The 21,139-nt window shown below is 38.9% G+C and overlaps 1 protein-coding gene across 1 annotated transcript in view; it reads right to left on the bottom strand.

Moving 5' to 3' along the window:
• EP300 (EP300 lysine acetyltransferase) overlaps positions 1-21,139 on the bottom strand; it is an 84,751-nt gene that overhangs the window by 40,032 nt on the left and 23,580 nt on the right. Inside the window, exons 3-8 of the mRNA XM_028115674.2 lie at positions 13,812-13,988; positions 12,089-12,350; positions 11,371-11,484; positions 10,117-10,362; positions 2,037-2,130; positions 1,339-1,476 (exon numbers count right to left, since the gene is read on the bottom strand). Coding sequence (XP_027971475.1) covers positions 1,339-1,476; positions 2,037-2,130; positions 10,117-10,362; positions 11,371-11,484; positions 12,089-12,350; positions 13,812-13,988 — 1,031 coding nt within the window. The remainder of the gene's footprint in view (positions 1-1,338; positions 1,477-2,036; positions 2,131-10,116; positions 10,363-11,370; positions 11,485-12,088; positions 12,351-13,811; positions 13,989-21,139) is intronic.

The raw sequence follows: 21,139 nt of genomic DNA, 5'->3' as shown, positions 1-21,139 counted from the left end.
AATAAATAAAATCTTAAAAAAAAAAAAAAAGGATTTTCTTTCTCTCTCTCTTAATAAATAAATAAACAAATAAAACCTAATAATCACTACAAAATCTTACAAGATAAAAAACATGAAGTGGAAGGGGCAGAGATGCATGATGATTCTGCCCAATTCAAGTGTCTTTTACTTTCTAACAATTCCCTACAAAATGCTTGGCACTAGTGTTCCTGAAGATTTGACAAATATATTTCCAGTCACTAACTTTACTATTTGGGTATCTCATGTTCAGTTGTGCAGGATTTGGAAAAACCAGATGGAAAAGAAATAAATGGAAGTTTAGAAGAATATTTGAGTTGGTAAAAAAATTCACAAGTATATAATATACTTTTAATGTCAAGTCAGATGATCAATCCCAAATAATCTATTATCTGTTATGAGATAATGGTTGTTAAACAATTTGAATGTCACAAAGTAAGTTTGTTTTGGTTGTTCTTTTTTAATTCTTTTTATTAAAAATTAGGAGTTTCCTCCTTGTTGTCAAATTCCACTTCTAGTGCCATCATTTTTGAATTCCTAAATGAAACTTAAATATACTTGGTAGGCTTATGTAAGATAAAATTAAGTTTAGATAAAAGATAGGCCACATGATCCTAAACCAATAAAAAATATGGATAGAATGAAGGAGACCCTTCTATTAAGTGGAAGAGAAATGAAAAAGATTGCTCTCTCTGAGAAAAAAAAGCTGGACGTTATTCACAGCACAAGCTCTGTAATGAGCGAGGTCCAAGCTCTACTTTTATGATATTGGGCACATTACACTTTACTGCTTTCTATCCCTCCCCTTTCATCTGACAAGATGCTTCTTTAAATAAGCTGAATGCCTGGTATATATCAACTCCACAACAGTGCAGAGGTATCTCACAAACCACTGACATGCATTTTTGGAGGGCCAGAAGACAACAGAGCGGCCACCATTCAACATCTTAAGATCTTTATTAGGGATATTTACCACTACCATATTCTAATGCACTGAGACATGGTTTTTCTTCTAAAATTTGAGTTGCAAAGACAGTGACACTAAAATAATTTTTAGCTAATATATTGAAAACGGTCACTAGGTAGAATAGTTTATACACTGTTAAAGCTGAAAGACTTCTACGAATGGTGGTGGAAAAGCTGAGAAGCAGAGAACAGGAAGCAAGAAAGCTACAGGAACAGAAGCATTAGCAGCAAGAGCCAGGCTACAGAAAAATCAATACTCCTCCTCTGTGGTTAAGTGCCTGGCAGATTGGAAGCATGTTGACATGGTAACTCTTTATGAATAAGACATGCCCAGTCTTTATGAATAAGACATACAGTTTGTGAACAAGATGATTTCGAAGATCCTGAGTAATATCTTCATGCCATTGTTTCCGAATTCCAGTATTGGATGGTTGAGCTGCTGTTGGCATAGGACCCAGGGAGGCCACACTGGCATTTTCACTCATCATTGGACTTTAAAAAGGAATTGTGAATATTTTTAGTGAAGAAGGTAGGAGAAAGATTTCATTTAGAGCTAACAGTGATGACTGCAACGGGTCCAACACACTATGACAAGTCTATTTATATAAAGAAATCTGAGAGAAACAGTGTATATGTGTTTGTACTTGTGTGAGGCAGAGTTAACCCACAATACTTCATCCTCTGGAGGGGAGGACGAAGTCTTGGGTTTAGAAGATTAAGTGTTATGTTGTAAAACTAAACTGTTACTCTGACACAACTTATCCCAGGGAATCCACTAGGTAATGGATTAATTCTTACCTCTGGGATAACTCATATTTTAAGTAGGTGCATACTTGCAACTTCTTACTATATAGAGGGAAGGTACAGGTTACCCCGGATAATTGATACAATTTCAAATAAGACTGTAGAAAGCCAAAAGCATGGACTCAAATATAGTTTTTGCCTTCATTCATCAAAGATAGCTTCAAATCAAGGAAACAAAAAAACTCAAATAAGGAATTCTAACAAGTGTTTAAAACATGACATAGGGAACACACTGAGAAAAAACTTACTTTTGAGAATTTATGGCTGAATGCAACATTGAGTCAGAAAGAAGATTCGACGTTTGAACCCCTACACCTCCATTTACTCCCATTGGACTAGCACCTAGGTCAAAACAAACAAAAGGAATATTTTAAATACCATAGCAAAAAGAAAGAACAAAAAAAAGAATAGCTATAAAAGTACTAGAAGAACATATCACAGGAAATTTTTGTGCTTTCAAAGACCCAAAACCCAGAAGCCATAAGGACAACATTTAGAAACTTGAGTAATAAAATAATCACCATGAGCAAAGAGACAAATGACAAACCAGGGGAAAAAACAAAACAAAGAAAACAGTAGGGCTATTTACCAAATGCTGACAAAAAAAATCCACGCACACTCTGACTAAGTATTTCTACTTCTGATACTTTGTCTTATAGGTTTACTCATATATGTATGGACAGACAATGCCTACAATGATGTCAAAAGGAGCAAAAAATCAGAACCAAAACGGTTTAGGTGACATAACTATATATGCATATATTTTCATAAGTACAACTTACGTAAGGACATAAGGAAAGTTAAGTGTGATGATCCCTGGAGAGGGGGGAATGAAATCTTAATCAGAAAGATGGTGTTTTGGTTAAACATCTGAATATTCCTTCAAACTGGCCTGAATACCTCTATGTGCATATATTACCTCTTCAATTAGCAATTTTAATGAATAGTCTATTTCTTTAAAAACAAAAGCTAACAGCAATATTCACACTAAACCAGATTTTCATGTGGTTAAAAAATTTTTTTCTTTAAATACACAATTTTATTAATATACCTCAAGGTATGTTAAAAACAAGGAAAAAAAAGAAACTTCCCACTATAATGCAAATAACTGGCAAGATCTGTAAACAACATTTAATGAAAAAAAATGCTGGTGCTTTCCTTCACCATGTTTCCTAAATATTTAGGTAGAAATTTGCTTCTAACATCAGCCCAGCTCTGAAATGTAGTTGCTGGAAGTGGTCTTTTTAAAACAGAATTGTGTTGTTCCTAATTCTGTATTTGCCAATGTAAACATTACATGTGTAAATACTCCTTTTTAGAGAAATTAGGTACCCATCACATTGGTTTGCTTTATTGCTGGCAACAGCATGAAGGGGTAAAAGAAAAAGTGATGACACTCCATCTATTTGCTTACTGTCTTCTGATGGCACATGAAAACATAGCAAAACATTCTCTATGACGTCCCCAAGTCCATTTAATATTCGGCATTGACTCCAAGTTATGGCTCAATCATAACTTGAGAAGGAATACCTTATATAGGTTAATATTTAAGATCCTAAGAGGGGGTTAAAAAAAAAATTCCAAGAGCAAACATTCACTTGAGAATACAAAAATGAAGTCAAACAATACGGGCACTGCCTGAGATTAAGTCAGAAGGCGGTGGGGGGAGGGAATTGCAACACCTAAAAATCATCAAGAATATATTTTTGGGGGCGCCTGGGTGGCTCAGTCGTTAATCAGCTGCCTTCAGCTCAGGTCATGATCCCAGGGTCCTGGGATCGAGCCCCGCATCGGGCTTCTTGTTGCTTGGGAAGCCTGCTTCTCCCTCTCCCACTCCCCCTGCTTGTGTTCCCTCCCTCTCTCGCTCTCTCTCTCTCTGTCGAATAAATAAATAAAATCTTAAAAAAATATATATATATATATTTTTGTTGGGGTACCTGGGTAGCTCAGTCGGTTAAGAGTCCGACTTTTTTGTTAAGATTTATTTGAGAGAGAGAGAGAGAGAGAGAGAGAGAAAGGGCGCTCGTGCGCACACACAAGCAAAGGAAACAACAGAGGGAGAGGGAGAAGCAGGCTTCCCGTTGAGCAGGGAGCCAAGGATGCAGGCTGATCCTAGGACCCTGAAATCATGACCGGAGCCCAATGCAGACTAAGCGTAACTGAGCCACCCAGCACCCCCTGCATCTGACTCTTGCTGTTGGCTCAGGTCATGATCTCAGGGTAGTGCGATCTAGCTCCAGGGCATGGAGCCTGCTTAAGATTCTCTCTCCCCCATCCCTTTGCCCCTCCTTCCCCTCTTAAAATAAAAAAGAATGTATTTTTGTTTTCTAAGCCCTAGGAGGAACCCCATACTAACCTTTATAAAGTAAGGGAACTCAGCAGGGACTGTAAGAATGTGGTCAAATATGGTCAAGGAAGTCTTATACAAAAAAAGCTCTAATTTAGGGCTCCAGAAGGGTTTCTACCTTTTGGCTACAGAATCTCCATAACCTGATATATGTTAACAGAGATCTTGTAGTTTTGTCTGCTTAATAGCTTCCTTGCCCATCCAAACCAGAGATGTTTCTTTTTCTTTTTTTTTTTTAAAGATTTTATTTATTTATTTGACAGAGAGAGACAGCCAGAGAGAGAACACAAGCAGGGGGAGTGGGAGAGAGAGAAGCAGGCCTCCCACCGAGCAGGGAGCCCGATGCGGGGCTCGATCCCAGGACCCTGGGATATGACCTGAGCCGAAGGCAGACGCTTAACGACTGAGCCACCCAGGCGCCCCAAACCAGAGATGTTTCAAAGTAAGGGCCATTCCCCTTTCTTAATTTTTTTTCCAGCACATAGCACATTTGAATGAATGCTGTTTCTCATTTATTCAAATGTCCCCATCAATCAAAGGTACCTGAAATTTATAACTGATTCCAGCATTACAGCCAGTTCTGCCACAGTGGGAGACACATCTGGAGTTGCAAGTTGTTTTGGTGAATATGTCTGCTTAAAAGCACTAGTATGAAGGTTTGCTTAAGTGCTTCATCCTACCCAGTACTACACACCTCAGGGAAAGATGCTATGACATAGACCCATAAACACAAATACTACCTTTTCTAAAAATCCAACAGCCTCGGAACATAAACTACCACTTGTATCTGACAAATAGGTGAAACAGAACACCTTTAGAGAGAGTACAAAACAAAACCCAGGAGTTCTTAACAGTAATAGTTCCAGAATATCCATAAAATAGCTGAAAGATAACTAACCAATAATTTGAAGGTCAGTAATAAAGAGAATAAGGATACTATAAAGGCCAGTTAAAGGCAAATAAAGAGTCCCAAGACATTTTTATGCTGAGATTATTAAAACCTGAACATAAACACCACTATACATGACATATTCATACCAAGAATGTTTAATCTGGATCTAACTACAAGGCAACAACAGACTAATCCAAATTATAGGACAATCTACAGTGTTCATCAAAAGTCAATGTGAGATGAATAAAGAGAGGGGAGATGACTTCTAAATTAAGAGAAACAAACGGCACATAACTGAATGGAAAAAACCCTGAATAACTTCGGGGGACAACTGGAGAAATTAAAATATAGACTGTACACATTAGATGACATTATTAACTAATGTTAAATTTTGTAGGCATGATAATGGTGTTGTGGTCATGGAGAAGAATCTCTGATTAGGAAACACATGCTGAAACAGCAGTCAAATGTCAGGACAGCTCAAGAACACACAGAAACAAAGCAAATTTGGCAAAAAATGATGAGAATAAAGAAATCTAGGTAAAAGGTATGTATATGGTCTTTAATGGAGTATTACAACTTTTAGGTAGGTTTTGAAAACTCCAAACTAAAATTTAGAAGAAAAAAATGTATTCATATAGGGAAAAGAAAACATGTAAATACTACCTTTACCTTAAATCTGCAACGATTATGAAGAATCTAGAGTATTTTTTTTTTTAATTTTTTAAAAAAATATTTTATTTATTTGACAGAGAGAGAGATAGCGAGAGCAGAAACACAAGCAGGGGGAGTGGGAGAGGGAGAAGCAGGCTTCCCGCTGAGCAGGGAGCCCGATGCAGGACTCTATCTCAGGACCCTGGGATCATGACTTGAGCTGAAGGCAGACACTTAACGAATGAGCCATCCAGGTGCCCCGAACCTAGAGTATTTTAAACTGCTGTAAAGGAGGATACAAAAAATGTTTTTATGTCTCAAATTTCCTGACGAAGTTTTCCCCTGGATTTCTGATTATATATCCAATCTGCCCTCTTGGCAGAGCCCCCAACAATACTTTAGGGCTAAAATAATATGGGTGAGACCTGACAGCACTAACCACTTGGGAGTCCGATCTTGGAAAAACACAAAAGATAAACATTTTAGGTTGCTGAGTAAATGGAAATATACTCAAGTAAACTGCTTTTGTTTACAAATGCCATAAAAATCCTACACTGTTGGAGGACACAATATAGTCCCATTTGTGGATACAGTCTACCATATCAGGTTCAAACCTCGTGTCCTAAAATAAAGACCATTAATGAAAGAAAACAGAAGTGAAAGGAGTCTGGTTTAGTATTTCAAAATCATGAGACATCAAAAAAATACAGTTAACACTAATTTTGAGTATTGAACTGTGTATTTCTTTACTCTTTCTGATAATATGGCTCTAGGCTAAGGCCAAGATGCAACTCCAGAGTCATTACTTCTGATCATCAGAATCATTATATTCCTAGTAAAATCCATTATAAAACTCTAAAAATAGAAGCCTGAAAGGATCACTTTAAGTACCCCCCAAAAATCAATTTATAGTAATCCCTAGTCCAAACATTACTCAGAAGTATAAAGATCAGATTAAAATAAACTGCTGGGGCGCCTGGGTGGCGCAGCTGGTTAAGCATCCAACTCTTGGTTTCGGCTCAGGTCATGATCTCAGGGTTGTGAGACTGAGCCCCACAATGTGCTCCACAGTGAGTGCAGAGTCTGCTTAAGATTTTCCCTTCCTCTCCCTCTGCCCCCGCTCCCATGCTCGCTCTCTCTCCCCCAACCCTCAAATGAATAAATAAATCTTTAAAACAACACAACAACTAACTGGTTAAGATTTTGGTGTGAAGTGAAAAAGAGGTCACATGTTCATAACATGCAATAAAATATTTTCTTAAAACCCTCTTAAAGACTGCAGAGAGGGACGCCTGTGTGGCTTAGTCAATTAAGCATCCGACTCTTGATTTCAGCTCAGGTCATAATCTCAGGGTCGTGAGACTGAGCTCCACAGAAGGCTCCAGGTGTGGAGCCTTCCTGAGATTCTCTCTCTCCCCTCTCTCAAAAAAGAAAATAAAAAGAAAAGAGTGTGGAGAAAATTACATGCCCCAGTCAGGGGGATTTCATTTTGAGCTACATTTCTTTTATTGTCTAAGTTTTACGGAACTCAAAAAAGAAAATGAAAAGACGGGGGGCACCCTTCAACATAAACACACAGGATTAATTACTTTTAAAAGGGCTTTGGTATAAAAGAATAACACTTCAGGGGCGCCTGGGTGGCTCAGTCATTAAGCATCTGCCTTCAGCTCGGGTCATGATCCCAGGGTCCTGGGATCGAGCCTCGCATTGGGCTCCCTGCTCAGTGGGAAGCCTGCTTCTCCCTCTCCCACTCCCCCTGCTTGTGTTCCCTCTCTCGCTGCGTCTCTCTCTGTCAAATAAATAAATAAAATCTTTAAAAAAATAAAAAACAAATAACACTTCATATATAAGCCTTTGCCCATCTGGCTTGGGCCTGATGAATAAAAACCATGAGGCTGTAACATGCCAAAAAGAAGAGTTTATGTTTTCACAGTAGTTTTTAGGATGAGATTGAACACAACAAAAGAGATAAATGAGGTATTCTAGAAGTTTCGGCTCATGGTGATTATTACTAATAAGGCACCATTAACTGAACTAAGAAGAAATAGATGGAAACTTGATTAATCTTTAATCTTAAAATAAAGACACTGAGGTAAGGAAAAAAGAAATCTCAAGAAGCTAACTTTCAAATGATTTTGGCTATATGCAAATGTACATACACAGATGATACAAGAGGAGACAAAAAGAACAAAACTAGGAATTAAACACAGAAAATTTGAAAAATTAATCGGAAATAACCAATTACAAAAATGAAAATCCAGGCCAGGCACAGATAGACAACAGCACTGGGTTGAGATCCTAAAACTCAAGAAGAGTTTGGATAGGGCGCCTGGGTGGCTCAGTTGGTTAAAGCGACTGCCTTCGGCTCAGGTCATGATCCCAGGCTCCTGGGATCAAGTCCCGCATCAGGCTCCCTGCTCAGCAGGGAGTCTGCTTCTCTCTCTGATCCTACCACCTCTCATGCTCTCTCCATCTCATTCTCTCTCAAATAAAAAAAAAATTAAAAAAAAAAAAGAGTTTGGATAACACTTCGGATAACATGGGAAGAAAGAAGAAAAAAGCAATCTTAAGTAAAAAAAAAGGGGGGAAATGAAGTCCCCAGATCTCTATTTCTGACCCCTTTCATGTATCTGAATACACAAGAGTTTGAAAACTAGCCTGAAAAGGCAGGATTAGCTCTTCATCCCAGTTTCTGGTCTAGCTTTTTAAACTCCTCACTCAATAATTATTTAACAAGTTAGCACTGCCCATCAAGGAATGATGTACATTTCGTTAAAGTTAAAAAGCACAAAAATCAACCAGATTACATTTTTTAAGAGCAGTATGCCCAATTTTGTTTCCTCATTTGGAACTGAACAATAATGGGCAGAAACTAAAGCTTACTATAAATATTAACTGAAGGAAGACAATGGACTTCATAGGAAAAAACACGGTGGATCATACAGAACCAGTTTTTTTTTTTTTTTTTTTTTTTAAGATTTATTTAAGGAGACAGACAGCACAAGTGAGAGGGGCAGAGGGATAGGAAGAAAGAATCTCAGACTCTGCACTGAGCGAAGAGCTTGACTGTGGGGCTTGATCCCAGGACCCCGAGATCATGACCTGAGCCAAAACCAAGAGTTGGATGCTTAAATGACTGTGCCACCCAGACGCCCCCAGACTGTTTTCTAGTTACAAAGAACTCAACACCGAGGACAATTTTAGAATAAAGAGGCAAGGTATTAAAAGTCACTGACTCACCAGTGGACCTACTTATTTATTTAAACAAAATTGCTTAGATGTTCAACTTCTTAACAGCAAAGGGATACAATCTAAATGCAAATCTCCTTTACTTCACTACACAATTAGAGGAAAAGAAAAATATGCCCCAAATTAGGATACTAGAACACTGCTCATTCTTCCCCTTCCTTCTCAGTCATATCATAGGAAGAAGTTAAGTAAACACATACATTCAATAAGCTATTTCAAAAGGCACACTACTTTAGCAAGAATACGGGAATCTGTATTAATAACCACATTCATTTCTACACATCTCAAACCAAAATATAACAATTTCATTTCCTTTTTCTTTTTTAAAGATTTTATTTATTTGAGAGAGAGATAGAAAGCGACAGAGATAGCAAGAAAGATCATGAGCAGGGAGGAGAGAGAGAAGTGGGCTCCCCATGACTTGATCCCCAACCCTGGGATCATGACCTGAGCCAAAGGCAGACGCTTAACCAACTGAGCCACCCAGGGGCCCCCACAAGAATTTCTCTGTGCGGTTTAAGATGGGGGGGGAGGGAGAAGGAAACCTAAATGTCTATGTGTAAAAGACTGTTCTATACAATGAACTACTCTCAACCATTAGAAAGGATACATGGGTATGTAAAATGAAAGATGTCCTCAATTGTGTAAAGAAATAGTTATAGAGTAATACACAAGATCACACTTCTGGAAATACAAATTCACATATGCATGAAAGAATTAAGAAAGATATAAATCACTAGCAGTTGCGTCTGGTACACTGACTGTGATGTCAGTATACCAGACATCTACAGTCTTTAAAAAATTAATTTTTTCTACTACAGTCTTTAAAAAATTAATTCAAGAATTAATCACATGGGACACCTGGGTGGCTCAGTTGGTTTTACGTATCTGCCTTTGGCTTAGGTCATCGATCCCAGGGTCCTGGGATGGAGCCCCACACTGGGCTCCCTGCTGCTTCTCCCTCTCCCTCTGCTGCTCCCCCTGGCTTGTGCTCTCTCTCTGACAAATAAATAAAGACTTAAAAAAAAAATACCTTAAAAGGAATCATGTAACAAAAAAATTAAGAGTGGGGACAGACACACACACACTTAGACTAAAATAAACTAAGGAGATAATTCTGCATATTACATGGCATTTACATATATAACCAACATCACATCTGTCACCAGAGAGGACACAAACTTACTCATGTTGCTCATGGGCCGCATGCCTTGGGGAGATTGCCCAGACTGCTGATTCTGCTGGTTCTTTGCTTGCACCTGGGGCTGCGTCGGCATTTGATTTACTTGATAGGGCAGCCCAAGAGCTGCATACGCCCTTTCTATAGAGCTGGGATCAATCTGACTAACAGTGCTTAGGCTGGGGGTAGACTGTTGACCCACCCCTAGAGAGCTAGTATTTCCAAGTCCAACTGGTGCTCCAGTCAGAATTGCTAGAGAAGACCAAAAAAAAAAAAAAAAAAAAAAAAGGGATTATAATGTTAAAGATGTAAGAAAAATAGACTAACCCATCATGAATTTAAAAGACACCAAATTAGTTATGTGATCATTAAACATCTCAGTACATGCATCTTGTTTCTCATTATTTCCTTAAAAAAAAGTCTAGATGCAGAACTGAATGGTCAAAAGAGGGTCAATGGCACGAGAGGCTTTTGATCCAGAATACGCAAAAGCCTCCCTACAGACTGTATCAGTGTTCCCACTAACAGTGTATGAATGACTCAGAGCCACACAAATACCAACACCAGAGAGCATCGTTTCTGCCAATGTGATGCGAGAGAAATAGCACATTTCATTTCTTAATTTAATAAGTGAACTTTTTGGTATGTCCTCCTCCCTCTATTAAACTATTTCCTTATCCCAATTTTCTCCTGGGTTATTTATGACTTCTTAATTTATGGTACTTAATTCCTTCTTCACATGCTATACATATATTTCCAAATTCATCTTTTCAGCCCTAAATGCTTACTGTTTTGTTTCTAGAGAGGAGGTGTGGTAGCTGCACTTAAATCTTTCTACTTTTGTCTTTCTCTAAGAAAAGCTCCTCAACATCCCAAGCTTCTAAAAATAATCTCAAACTTTTTTCCTTTCTCCTTAAAAAATTTCAGATTATCTAAATTATTAGACCACAAGTATAAAAGAATAACGTGCCCAATGTCACTGCCTTTTAAGTTTTCATGAATGTAAATATGAAGTATAAATTCACCGTTTTTAAAGAATGACTATTAACAGTTTCTAGATCTTACTTTAGGTAATAGGTAGATCAATTCTAATCTCATTAATATGAAGTTAACAGGAATGCAAACAACCAAGTAGAATAACACAAGGAAGACACAGGAACTTCACATAATCAAGAAGTACTCTAAATCCCACCAAACTGCATGTCGTAAGAGTCTAAGAATATTTTCGGTATGAAAGCTTCAAAAGATTTAATCACTTACACTGTTGGTTTCTCTTATCTCCAGCATTTTTAAGGGGGAGACACACAGGACAATCATGTCTTGTACAATTCTTCCAGTGTGAAATGATTTGTCGAGAAGAAGCACAGTGTGCCACTAAAAAGAAGAAAAATAATTTTTTCAAATGCAGCTTATACTTTTTTATATTAGTATCAGCTAAATTACTGATCACTTAACAAGTGCTACAAATGTTAACTCACTTCATCTTCCTAACATCCCTATAGGGTAGCTATTAGCACTCACATTTTATAGTTGAGAAAACAGGCAAAACCTGGTTAACCAATTTGCATAAAGTCAGAGTACTCAAAGTGGGATTCAAACTTAAGCAACCTGGCTCCAGAGCCCATATTTTCCACCAAGATGTGCAATCTACTTTATAAAAACAGATTTCTAATGACTCCATAAATATACAAAATGCATTAAGCTGGGTAACATTGTTTTAGTATTTGCCTATCTGATAGTTAGCAAATCCTCAATAATATTTAAAATATGCTATGCTGGGGCAAATCAAAGTCAATAAGGATCCTTTAAAATTTTTATCATATCCCTAGATACTGACAAAATGATACTGAATTTTATCACATCCTAATATGGAGTTAAGACATTATCAGTAAAGGAGTTTCAAAATAGAGTAGATCACGTTTTCTCTTGGACTCTAAATGTTAATTGCTGACCACAGAAACCCTTTAAGCCCACTCACCTTGGCAGGACTTGCCTGACTGGCAGTGTGTCATGTGGTTTAGGACGTTCTTCATTGTGCGACAGTGGGGAAGATTGCACTGCCTCACTTCCCCATTAGCCTGCTCCCGGCGCTGGCACTTGTGAGCATGCAAAAGGAGAACAAGCTGCTGCTGGATGAGCTTGCGCTTCTCTGGATCAGCTGTATGCGCTCCAGAACCCATCCCTTGGGCTACTGGAGTCACAAGGCCTGGCTGCTGGACCTGTGGGGCCTGCTGTTGACCCTAAGGGAAAAAACAACAAAGATACATTTAACGTTGAAAATATCTAGGTCTATAGGTGTGTCCCAGTGTGCTCTTTAATAAATATAGACCTAGACATTTTCAATTAAAACCTTTAAGGACAGTCTACCATGTGCCACAGGTGAGTCCAAGGTAAATAAACAATGGTTCCTACCATCAAGAAGCTCAATAAGAAAACAAAGTTACATTACCAAGTAATATACTCAAAGCATATATAGTATGCAAAGCAAAAAAAAAAAAAAGGCATGATAAGCTGGGCTGGGAGAGGAAAAGGCAAGGAGTCTGTGGTGAAGAGAATGTTCAAGTCAGGTTTTGAAACACAGTAACAATGAAGAACTCCTTGGGAGACCCAGCATGGGCCTTTTAGGTGGGTGAAAAATCAGTTTTTGTAATTACAAAGTAAACCCCCTTTTTCCCCTAGTAAAAAAAGTAAACACTTCTGGGGACAGAGATGCCCTGTTTTATTCATTTTTATATCTCCAGTACTTAAAGTATCTGAAATACAGGCAATTCAGTGACTATATGACACAAAGCAAAAAATACAAATAAAAAATCTGAAAGAGAAGCAGCATTTCTACAGGACAATTTTTTCCAAAGGTGAACACGGACTACTTAACAAATTTACAGCTAGAGATTGTTTTACTTTAGAAAAATAGCAAGCAGCAGCTCTTTCTACCTATGGGTCTTGTCCCCGTGCTTTAATAAAATTCCTTTTTGTACCGAAAAAAGAAAGAAAAATAGCAATGTTAGAAGCTTTGGAGATTTCCCAAAACAAAAATCACTGTTTAAAACAATGTGTAATGGGATGCCTGGGTGGCTCAATCGGTTAAGCAACTGCCTTCGGCTCAGGTCATGATCCTGGCATCCCAGGATCGAGTCCCCTTCAGGCTCCCTGCTCAGTGGAGAGTCTGCTTCTCCCTCTGACCCTCCCCTCCCCGCTCTTGTGCTTTCTCAAATAAATAATAAAAAATAAATAAAAATAATAAAAAAATAAAATCTTTAAATAAATAAATAAAAATAAAACAATGTGTAACTTTGAGGGAGGTTACTCTTGTATAGCAGTATCAGATACAAATCATTGTATCATAGATACGGTCATTGAGAGTTGGAATCCTTTGCCACAGAGTCCTTCCCGAGAGGAGAAAGGTTCTACTTTCCTATTCCATAGAAATGCTCACAAGCAGAAGGTATGTAGTATAGCAGGCCACAAAATTTTCGTTGTAGAAGCCCCACTTGCTCCCATTTGGCCAAGCACCCTTACTGAACAATACGGTAAGAAAAAAATCCATGGGAAATGGAAGGAAGGCACAAGCCTCCTCAATCATGGGGTCCGGGTCCATCCATTACCTCCTAGTGTGTATAGCAGACAGCATGAAAGTTTAACACAATTCTTTTGTCAAAATGCCAGTTTAAAGACAAATCTGTAGATAGATTACTACCCACCATGTTGGGCATTCCTCCACCAGGAACTGCCTTTTTGTCCATTGCAAATGGAGATAAGTTATTTGGTAGTACAGACTTTGTCTGAATCTGGAGACCAAGGCCACCGGCTCCAATCTGCTGTCCAGAATTCTGAGTGTATGGTGAACCATAAGGATTAGGGTTGTTCATCATTCCCATCTAAGAATAAAAACAGACAAGAAATTAAATCTTATTCCCTGCATTAACAGAACATTACTATTCCTTTTCCACTTCCTAATTTGTAAAGACAATTTTAAAGGTAGTTCTCTGCTGTTATAAACAGACTATAGAAGTATGTTCATGAAAATACTCATATGTTTTCAAAGATTAAGATTTATGGGGGGGCGCCTAGGTGGCTCAGTCGGTTAAGCATCTGCCTTAGGCTCAGGTCATGATCCTGGGGTCCTGGGATCACACACTCAGTTGGGCTCCCTGCTTAGCCGGGAGTCTGCTTCTCTCTCTGCCCCCTCCCCCCCCACTTGTGCACACTCTCTTGTGCTCTCTCTTGTTCACTCACGCTCTCAAATAAATAAAATCTTTAAAAAGAAATTATTAAAAAAAGATTAAGATTTAGGGGCTTCAGCTCAGGTAGAGTAAATTTACAGAGCTATTTTCTGTAAATATTTGAGATAAATGTGTTTTAGAAAAACTTATAAGCATATTCACCAAGCTGTATCTACAAATCAAGGTTTGCCATTCATCTTCGCTTGAATGAAGAAGATGCATTTTTATTTAATGTACAAAATACGGCTTAATAAATTCAACTCAATAAATGACCTAATCCCTAAATATGTTAGAGTGTGTGGATCTGAATGCTTATTCCAGCATTTTGTTCACATAAAAGATAGAAAACATAATTTAGGGTATATGTCCTTTTTCATTTAGGGATATGGCGGCACAATGATTTTAAAACTTTTGAAATCTGAATCCCTTAGATAGAACATGCAAAGTTCAGAGTCCACATCATTCCTTGCAGTCTTAAACCTAGCTGCTTTATTCATTAAATTACCTGCTTGGCTCCTAAAGTCATCTGAGTTTTTCTGTAACCTGTATATATTTTAAAAAGTAGACTTTTGTCTGTATTTACAGTGCTCGCTTCGGCAGCACATATACTAAAATTGTCTGTATTTACAACAGTCTGGAGCAATCATGCGTGTAGTTATTAATTTAAAGAACAGAGTATTAATTATTCAGAAGCCAAATGTTTTACTGATAGCAATGATGCAACTTACAATCCTATTCTTCCATAGAAGAACCCACCAGTAGTCAAACACCACCTACTAAAAACATACAGCAAAGCTCTCAGAATAGAAACTAAGGAGATTAGTACTACTACCCAATTAAAAGGAGTCATACTAGATTTCTATTCTTCTTAGCCAGATCCAATTCTATAAGAGGGGCCTTCAAATTCTACCTCTAAATACACACACATACACGCACACACACACCCTGAAACTGTCCCCAGTCCGCTGTCACTGTCTTAATTCAAGCCCCTCATCACAGCTTGTGTAGACTGTGTCCAACAGGTTTTCTTGCCTTCTGTCTCTTCTATTTTCTACCCAGAGCCTCATGATGTTCATCAGGCCTATCTATCCATGGTATCCTACTATAGCCTGCACCCATTAACTTGCAAATCTGAGGAGCAACTTGTTTCTTAAATCTCTAGCATTTGCCTTAAAGATTTTCCTTTTCCCTATAACTAGGCAGTGGCATACCCTCCCTTCCTATTTGATTCCTGAACGATAACCTGTAAAGGAAATAAAATACTTAGTTCACAAAGAGGCAGTCCAATTTTCATTTTTTGTTGCTTACTTAGTTGGTACAACCATAATTAAGAAGCAGCTACAGATTCTACTCATCCTCTAAGATACATTCCAAATGTTACCAGCTCTGTGAAGCATCTATTGTTCTAGACCGCTAAAGAGCTCTTCCTCTCCCAAATAAATGTTTGTGCATTTATAATACAACATAGGTGATAAAATAAAATTCATGCCTCTTCTATCCCCCCAGGCCACACATATTAAGGGAAAGAACCTTAGTTCACTTATCTTTGTAGCCCCACTGCCCTAATCCTAATCGACCCAAAAGAGCCCATTGACTCAGGAAAACAAAAATATAAAAGTCATAAACACATAAACCTCTGTAAATAAAACTGTTCTTTAAATCATATGCAGTATCTATACTCTGAGTGCATATATTCTGAGAATTTTTAGGAATATGATACGTTTATCAGTTTAAAGGTTTGCCTGTAATGAAAAATTCAAGAACATTTACAGTTTCCAAATGAGATAACTAAGGGAATAAGCCTGAGGGAAGTGGCAAGGTTCGGGGGAAAGCATACAAGAATGGGGGCAGCCTGAAGAGGAAGCATCCAGCGTGAAAAGCTAACTGCTTCAGTCCCCAGTAACTGGAATTTCCTAAGTGAATCTGGCCAAAAGATTAAAGAGACTATCAAATACAGAAACAGGCTTAAACGCCAAGTTCAGGTTTCTTTTGGTAGTTTCAAGTGTGGCTGCAAGTGCTGTTCCTCCATATGCTTTTAATGTACTAATATTTACATGAATATAGTTCTAATAGTACATGAGCCTGTATCTGGGGGAGTTACAGTTCACTTGACTGTGTTTCCTACTAGCGTAGAAATTCATGACAGACATAAAATGAAAGCTCTTCTAACACAGAATCTGCAAGACAGACCATAAAAGACCAACAGACAATAAATTCAGCTTTTAGGAGTCCATTATTTACGAAAATAAAACACAGGAATTTGTAAGCTGCCTTGATGTCTCTTGATAAGCATAGTATCTCTACTCAAATATACCACAGTAGAATCTGGTCCTTCACATTTGTTCACACAGACACTGCCTTACCTGCTTACAACAACTAGGTTTCAACCAGTTCCTGACATTGCTTGTTTTCCCAATCACAATGCATTACCTAGAAACTCCAAAGTGGACCATGGTCTCAAATATACAGACTGCACTGACTGCTGGTCTGTCGGCAGTAATTCATTCCTGACACTTCTGGTCACTCTGACCAACAAAGACTCTCAGGCTTTTGGCTTTTCTGTCTTCCTCAGAGTTCTGCTGCCAGTGTTAGACAGAATACAACCAATCTCCCCATCCCCCATCCCTCTCCTTTCCATCTTGCTAACCCTCAGTACTCCCCCACCAAATGTAACAGGAAAGGAATATACTGGACTTAATGTCCGATGCACTGTAGTTCCTTATTTGATCTTGTTCCCCTTTTCTGTATCTCAAGTGATCTTGATGTCCAACTCCCCACCACCTACCTGCATCACAAGGATACAGATAACCACCTAAACGGAAAAGGACCAGGAGACCAGGAAGCCACAACAGTTCTAGGCAACTAAAACAAAAACACCTCAGGGGATCTCTCTTCTTTTTAAAAAAAATCTGACTCTACAGGGGCATCTAGGTGGCTCAGTCTGTTAAGCGTCTGCCTTCAGCTCAGGTCAGTATCCCAGAGTCCTGGGAGGGAGCCCTGCGTGGGGGGAAGGAGGGGGCATCCCTGGCTCAGCTCTCCCTCTGCCCCTCACTCATTCTCTCTCTCTCAAATAAATAAATCCTTAAAAAAAAAAAAAATCTGACTCTACAGGTTTTTTCTAAGTTTTCAATATAGTAAGAGCAGAAACTTATGGAGCACAGGAATTCAAAAAACACCCGATGGTGGCAATAATTGGCAAATATACAGGAAAAATAAAAGTAGTACCTCAAATATTAAGAAAATAATTGTTTAGGAATATTTAGCACAGAGAAAAAAAAATCCCTTAATATTTGCAGGCACCACAGTAACAAACCAATACCATGCATGTGACTCCAAGATTCATCAAATAATAAAAACAAAATTAAACTACAATCAGACATTTCCTACTACCTACTGGATTTAATAAATGCCCATGTTATGTAACATGTTACGTTACATGTTATGTAAATCTGTATCCAAGTTAGATGCCAGACACTACGTTAATAACTGAGGGTACAATGATAAACAAGGAAGACAAGGGATCTCTTAGAACCTACAGCAAATCCTAAACATTACTTTTCAGACTCGTTCCCATTACCCCTATACCAATGCCTTAGTTTAGGAGGCCTCATCACCCCCACTGGGACTACCCCTCAAACTGTTATTACACACTTAAAACCACATCCATCTAGATGGTAAATTTGGGTATAAAACTCTCCTCTTTTGGGCGCCTGGGTGGCTCAGTCGTTGGGCATCTGCCTTCGGCTCAGGTCGTGATCCTGGGGTCCTGGGATCAAGCCCCACATCGGGCTCCCTGCAGCAGGAAGCCTGTTTCTCCCTCTCCCCCTGCCTCTCCCCTTGTTTGTGCTATGTCAAATAAATAAGTAAAATCTTTAAAAACAAAACAAAAAAAACTCTCCTCTTTCAAACCTGTCAGATTACAGCATTTAAAATTAGTCTTTCTCTCAACGGGGATTCTCCCTCCTTTCCTTACACTTAATACCTGCGGTCCCAACTGGTCCTCCTTACCTGCTTCACTCCTGGCCAATCCAAGTTCTAAAACAGATCAATCACTGCTCTTATACTTTAAAATTTTATAGGTTAAATACTCTTTAATATCATATGCCAAAGACCATCACTAAGTGATGTTAATTTTAAGAGAAGAGCTCCAAAAATGACATTACTGTTCCTACCTCCTCAAAAAAATTTTAAAATGAGAAAAAGAAAGAAGGAAAAGGGAATTATTCCTAAGGCCAATATTCATTTGAATGAAGAGGTTTTTGTTTTTGTTTTTTTAATATCAATTTCAGGGGCGCCTGGCTGGCTCAGTCGTTAAGCGTCTGCCTTTGGCTCAGGTCATGATCCCGGAGTCCTGGGATCAAGCCCCACATCGGGCTCCCTGCTCGGCGGGAGACCTGCTTCTCCCTCTCCCACTGTCAAATAAATAAATAAATAAATATCATCAGCCACAATTCATACAAAATTTGGATATTAATTTATCCAGATGCCAAGTAACACACAATTCTTCACAACATGTGAGCTAACCAGAGTCAGAGGAAAGGAGGGTTAGGATTTGTCATCCCCCAGATCCAGGACTACAGAATAAAAACTAAAGAGTAATACACAAAGATCCTCCAAGATAGGGTGACTGGCAGCGCCTGGGTGGCTCGGTCAGTTAAGTGTTGCCTTTGGCTCAGATTACGATCCTGGGGTCCTGGGTTGGAGCCCCAGTTTGGGTTCCCTGCTCAGCGGGGAGTCCACTTCTTCTTCCTCTGCCCCTTAACCCTGGCTTGTGCTCTCTAAAATAAATTTTAAAAATCTTTAAAAAAAAAAAAAAAGATGGGGCACCTGGGTGGCTCAGTCGGTTGGTTGTGTCTGACTCTCGATTTTGGCTCAGGTTGATCTTGCAACTCATAGGACTGAGCCCCATATCCAGCTCTGTGCTCAGTACGGAGTCGGCTTGGGATTCTCTCCCTTCCCCTCGGCTCCTCCTCTCGCTCTCTCAAATAAATAATAAATAAAATCTTAAAAACAAAAGGATGCTCCAAGACTGTGAAAGGTCCAGCAATCACTAAGACTGAATTATAGAAAACAGGCAAGGCTCCTGCTCTTATAGATCCTAGTCTAGCAATGATCACCCCTATACAAAGTTACAAGTAAGTGAGGAGGGACTGTTGCTGTAAGAAACATAAAAGCGTTGTATGTTTTTAGCTGTGTCTTATCAATATATGAATCATAATAGAATGACATGATACTATAGTGGTAAACAACATGCACTTTTTAAAGATTTTTTATTTATTTTTATTTGACACAGAGACAGAGATAGTGAGAGAGAGCGCATAAACAGGGGGAGCAGCAGGCAGAGGGAGAGGGAGAAGCAGGCTCCCCGCTGAGCAGGGAGCCCGATGCGGGGCTTGATCCCAGGATCCTGAGATCATGACCCTGAGCCGAAGGCAGACGCTTAACCGACTGAGCCACCCAAAGTGCCCCAAACAACATGCACTTTCAATTCAGAAAGACAAGAGTTCTCTGTAATACCCATTCCCTGACTCTGTTCCCTCACCTGTATAATGAGAATAAAACCATAGGGTTGATATTAGAATTAATGGCTCTAACACATATTAAACCTATTAACATTCAGTAGCTCCTTAACTTTTGGAGCCTAACACTAATTTAGGTACAATTATACTGATGTTGTTATTTAACAATATTCTGAATCTTATCTCTTTAATCCTAACAAGCTCTTTCATGGAACAGATTTTTTTATTCCTTTAAAAAAAAGATTTATTTAAGAGAGTGAGAGAGAGAGAGGAAGAGAGAGCGTGCGCGCACACGAGCAGGGGAAGAGGCAGAGGGATAAGCAGACTCCCCGCTGAGCAGGGAGCACCAATGTGGGGCTCGATCCCAGGATCCTGGGATCATGACCTGAGCTGAAGGCAGATTCTGCTTAACTGAGTCCCCCAGGCGTTCCCAGCTTTTTTTTTTTTAATTTCTAAGGGCGGGAGGAACCCTCCAGAATATTAATAAACACTTCCTGAATAAAAAGTCCTTAGTTCCAAAGAAAGTTACCTTTCCACCAAATTTATAGAATATTAATCCACTGAAGTCTCTACTAGTGGGCATTCCCATATCCTCCAGCCAACAGCTGTTCACGTAGTAGGTCGTTTATCTCCTGTTAGAGCCAAGAGCTACGCCTCTAGAAGGTTACAACTTCCGTGACCTGGATTTGACTTCTCCCCTCCCCCATAAAAGTTTTAAGAACGTCACAAAACGGGAACTACAATAATACTGAACACTTGCTACCACTACTATCACTACCCCACAAGTCCTTACTACACGCCACTCACAAAGAGCTTACTTCTATTAATCACTTAGTTCCCCAATAATCCCATGAGGTAGGTTACACCCACTTTTACTATTTCCATTCTACAGATGGGAAAACTGAGGTATAGCAAGCAAGTTGCCCAAGGTAATATAGCTACTATGTGAGTGACTGAGTTCATTTTTAACCCAGGCAGTAAAGCTCCACAGTCCATACCATTAACTACGATAATTAACTTCATCTCTTTCTTTACACATAAAGAGCAGCTATTAGGGAAAGGATTTTCGAAAATGTTTATTTCTTTTGTCACCAGCATTTTTAAGGAGGCAGACAGAATGTTTTGGGACGTTGTTGGAGAGTGAAACGATTTAACCAAGAAGCTTGGCAATATACAGCTGAAGAGGACGACGACTATGGATGGTAACAGCCCAGATGCTAACCCGGGTAGCAGAATTCCAAACTGGCACTATTCTGCCCTTCACTGTACCCTCCTGAACTAATCAGT

Source organism: Eumetopias jubatus, unplaced genomic scaffold, assembly GCF_037043125.1.
Source record: "Eumetopias jubatus isolate StellerSeaLion01/CBP00866 unplaced genomic scaffold, mEumJub1_p1.0 scaffold_8, whole genome shotgun sequence".
Lineage (NCBI taxonomy): Eukaryota > Metazoa > Chordata > Mammalia > Carnivora > Otariidae > Eumetopias > Eumetopias jubatus.
The sequence above is the reverse complement of the archived record's forward strand: the minus strand, read 5'-3'. Positions and strand labels throughout refer to the sequence as shown.